The sequence below is a fragment of the Elephantulus edwardii genome, unplaced genomic scaffold (genome assembly GCF_000299155.1).
Source record: "Elephantulus edwardii isolate Elephantulus edwardi_28Jun2011 unplaced genomic scaffold, EleEdw1.0 scaffold00127, whole genome shotgun sequence".
NCBI lineage: Eukaryota > Metazoa > Chordata > Mammalia > Macroscelidea > Macroscelididae > Elephantulus > Elephantulus edwardii.
Window position 1 is genome coordinate 7,408,758 of NW_006399877.1, and position 4,732 is coordinate 7,413,489.

Below are 4,732 nucleotides of genomic sequence, written 5' to 3' on the forward strand. Positions count from 1 at the left end.
GTTTGAGATGGCTAGGTTGGCACAGGATAGAAGAGTGTATAGAGCTCTTGTACATAGGGTCGCTATGAGCTGCAAGCGACTTGATGGCACATAACAACATTACTGCCCAGCACTAATGTGACTTCATTATTAGCCACTAATACAGAGAATTTCATACTTTGGACATGTTGTGAGGAGAGACCGGTCCTTGGAGAAGGACATCATGCTTGGGAGGGTGGAGGGACAGCGCAGGAAGGGAAGGCCCTCTATGAGATGGATTGATTCAGTGACTGGGATAATCGGGATGGGAGTGTCAGAGACAGTGTGACTGGCACAGGACAGAGCAGAGTTTAGGGCTGTTGTACATAGGGTCGCTATGAGTTGCAAGCGACTTGACGGCACATAACAACAACAACAATACAGAGAATACGGTTACAACAAACCGATAGGCGTGTGGTTGTTAAAATTTGGATGAGACTCTTAACCGGAATCAAATCCATGTATTTACATGATTAAAACATAGCTCACTTAAGCAGGACATGAAAAAATCATAATGTATTTGAGGTATTCATTTCAGAATAATTTTTTTTTTTTTATTTCTAAAGTTGGAAAATTGAGTTTTGGTATGTTGACTGCACTGAATTGAGTTTTGTGTACCTTTTACACCTTGATTATCATAAGCAGGCATGCAAGTCAGTGGATTTCCGTATTTTTTTTAGATATTGACATGACAACAAACAGTATCTCACAGAGAAACACAAATTTCTGCGTTGAAAACTCCAGTGGCCAGTTGACAAGGGCATTAAATATGCATTTTGGGTCTACTGACTTCGAAGAAAAACCCCAAAACTGCTGTTGGCAGTTACTCCAGAGAGGGCTGCAGGCAAGAGCAACAAGTTTCAGGGTCCAGCCGTGCTGCCTCGTTATGATGACCAACGTTGTTAAGACAGTGTACACTCTGCAGCCCCCATCAGTAGCCTGCCCACAGACAGACAATCTATAAGTTTCTTACTTGTTAAATCTAAAGAAGTAAACATGTCCAAAAATTTTCATGCAAGCAGTTCAGAGACCAATATTACAAAAGCCATCAAACTGAGATGAGAAAATGGGCAGATGAAAGCTGCAGACACTGCCATAAAAAAAACAACAGAAAGAACTACAAACCATTGAGTAAGCAGAAATCAGAGGAATTCAAGGATAAGAACCAGCTCTTAGAGGCTACCAATAAGCAACTGCACGTAAAGTTGACTGAAACCCAGGGAGAATTCAAAGACCTGACTCAGAAGGTGAAGCTGCTGGAGAAGTTTCAGGACAACTGTTTGGCAATTTTGGAGAGCAAGGGCATTAAGCCCAGGAAATGAGTCCCAAGCAGCAAAAGAACCCACAACAGATCACATGGAGTCTAATGATGCTGTTAGAAACTTTGCAAGATAAGCTGAAGCTTTTAAATTAAACCACCAAAAAGCAGATAAAAAAAGTTATAGGCCTTAAAGGTAAAGCTGAAGAGAAAAGAAGAAGAATCCAGTTCCTAGAACAGCAAAGCATATATAACAATCAAGTAAATGATTTTACAACTGCCCTTGAAGAAATGGAGCAGCTATCAGAAATGCTTTGAGGAAGCTATGTAGGACATGTGCTTCTTGGCCATCCCCTGAATGGAAACAGCTTCTGTGGCAGGACTAAGGACAGGTTTATATAGGAATGGCAGCTCCTTCCTTAAGCACAGGGAGATTGGCTACCTCTCCTGAGCCTCATGCATAGGTAATTGAGGCCTGCAAGAAGGGAGGACGTGGAGGCTTGGACTGACCTAGACAAAATTTGTTGAACCGTTTGTTGCAGACAATCAAGGAAGGCAACTTTCAATACAGACTGCATCTCTTCCCCGCCACCTCTCTTTACAGATTGCATCTCAATGCCAAGAAAACAAAGATTCTTACCACTGTACCGATAGGCAACATCATGATGGATGGATGACATTATGCTGAGTGAACAGTCACAAAGGACAAATACTGCATCACATCACTGTTACAAAACAGGATTGAGATGGGGGTTCAGGGGAGAACAGGAAAAGAGTGGATAGATAATGAACACTTCATTGGAATAGATGAGGGGAAGAACAATGTGAAAGGAATATATTATTATAGGTATGACATGGGAGTATTATATGTATGGCAACAATCTGGAACAAGAGGTGTACTGCAAAGTGGACTGGGGTAAGAGATTGGAAGGGGGGGAAGAAAATGTGTATCAATGAATGAATAAAAACTAAAAAAAAATGCATACAGTCTATGTGGAATATGTGGAAAACTCATCAACTTGTGCTATGCAGATGATACAACCTAGTTTGTTGCAGAAAACAAGGATATGGATTACATCTCAACATGAAGCTGTTAACAATTTCATTTTGCTTGGGTACATAATCAACACTCTTGGCACCAGCAGCCAGGAAATCAAAAGACAAGTTGCTTTAGGAAAATCCGTTGCCAGGGACCTCCAGAGCGTTATAGAGCAATGATATCAGTCTAGAGACTAAGGTGTACCTGATGTAGGCCATGGTCTTCTCAATTACTTGCTATGCATCTGAGAACTGCACAAGGACTAATGATAATAGAAGAAACATCAATGTCTTTTGAGTTGTGGTGTTGGAGAAGAGTACTGAACATATCATGGACTGCCAAAAGAACAAACAGTTCTGTCTGAGAGGGTGAAATCAAGCTGTTCTTTGGAGTCAAGGATTTTCAAACTCTCTCTTGCATACTTTGAGCAAGTTGTCAGGTGTGCCAATTGTTGAAGAAGGGCATTATGCTTGGAAGAGTAGAGTGTCAGTGCAGAAGAGGAAGATCCCGAATGACATGGTTGACAGAGTGACTGTGACAATGGGGACAGGTGTGTTGGAGACAGTGAGATTGGCTAAATATGGGGCAGGGTTCAGAGCTATTATTCATAGGGTCGCAATGACTCGACAGCACATAACATCAACAACAGTTAAAATCACATAAGTGAAATTTTAGAGGATATATAAGGTGAAAAGAATATTCTCTGTGGGTGTGAAGGGTTGACTAGTATTATGTCGGGGGCATGAGTAATGAAGCAGTTATCTAGCATTGTGCTGCTCAAAACTGTTGGGAATTTGCTAAAAAGAACTCATTTTTTAACTTTTCTTAACACACAGCTCAGAAAAAAAGAGAAAAGTAATTTATCTTTTGCTCTCAATACACACGTTTCCATGTTTTGTTTAGTTGGTTGTTTTTAAACACACTGATAATGACTAAGAGAATTTGTTTTCTTTAGGTAATTTTAAGTAACATACAAAAATTATTTATTTTTTTTAAAGAAAATTGAAATCTGCTATCCTTTTATTTTCTTGTTGTTTGACAAAATTGTATTGGGAAATTCTACTGTCAGGGATCTCTCAACAGCAACGATGTCAATCTAGATACTAAGGTGTGCCTGATCCAGGCCATAGTTTTCATAAATACATCAGAGAGCTAGGCAATGATTAGGGATAACAGAAAGAGAACTGATGTCTTTGAGCTGTGGTGCTGGAGAAGAATGTTGAATATACTGTGGACTGCTAAGAGAGCAAACAAGTTTGTCCTGGAGAGGGTGAAACCAGGCTGCTCCGTGTAGGCAAGGATTATGAGGCATCGTACGACATACTCTGGGAATGTTGCAAGGAGGGACCAGTCCTTTGAGAAGGACATCATGCTTGGAAGGGTAGAGGGACAGAAAAAGAGAAGAAAACCATCAATGAGATGGAATGACTCAGTCAGTGACTGGGGTAATGAGGGGAGGTGTGTCAGAGACAGTAAAGTTGGCACAGGATAGAGCAGGTTTCAGGGCTCTTGTACACAAGGTCGCTATGAGTTGCAAGTGACTCGACGGCACATAATAACACCATCACAATGTTTTCTCAATCAAATTCCTTCTCTAAAGCAGCTGTGGAAAGGTGTGCTGTCTTGTCACCTGCTTGCGTAGCACCTCCTCCCGCTCTCGCTCTCGTCTCTCCTCCTCCTCCCTCCTCCGCTCCTCCAGCCGCCGAAGGGCTTCTTCCTGTTGCTGCCGTTCCTCCTCTTCTCTCTGCCGCCTCAGCGCAATCTCTTGCTCCCGCTGGCGCCGCAGTGCCTCTTCCTAAAGATAAAAGGATCAAATTGTGAGTCTCAGATAATAGATCATAATTTGAAAAGGAACAGGCTGTGTGCTACTAAAATTCTACCAGTAAATTCAGTTAAGTGTCTAATAAGGCTCTAGAGTAATAATATGTAGATATTTGACCTGGGACATGGACCCAATTGAGTGTTAATAAGAATGGTTTTTTTAAACTATTATCAGTTATACAGGGAACACTGTGATGCCAAACCCAATTTCTCTATTAGCCATATAATTTACTGATTAAACCTAAAGAGTCTTTGGTTTCTTTACTGGTACTTTCTTAGTCTTAATTTTAAATGAACTGAGAAATTAGCACACCTATTAGTAAAGCTTGTTGAAGGAGAAGAAGTTCTTCTTGGTCAGGACTGAGTAAAATAGTGTTTCCCAAAGCATGTTCTGAGAGGACCTGACGAACACAGCTCCCACCACAAGATAAAGGTAAATAATCCAATTGAAAAATGGGCACAGGTTATGAACAGACACTTCACCAGAGAAGACATTCAGATGGCTAACAAACATATGAAGAAATGTTCAAAATCCCTAGTTCTAAGGAAGATGAAAATCAAAACAACTACGAGATACCATCTCACCCCAGTAAGAA

At 40.9% G+C, this 4,732-nt stretch overlaps 1 protein-coding gene and 1 pseudogene across 1 annotated transcript in view; one reads left to right on the forward strand and one right to left on the reverse strand.

Moving 5' to 3' along the window:
- GIGYF2 (GRB10 interacting GYF protein 2) overlaps positions 1–4,732 on the reverse strand; it is a 108,044-nt gene that overhangs the window by 25,630 nt on the left and 77,682 nt on the right. Inside the window, exon 19 of the mRNA XM_006893534.1 lies at positions 3,946–4,110. Within this exon, the coding sequence (XP_006893596.1) occupies positions 3,946–4,110 (165 nt within the window). The remainder of the gene's footprint in view (positions 1–3,945; positions 4,111–4,732) is intronic.
- Positions 788–1,594, forward strand: LOC102851024 (annotated as a pseudogene).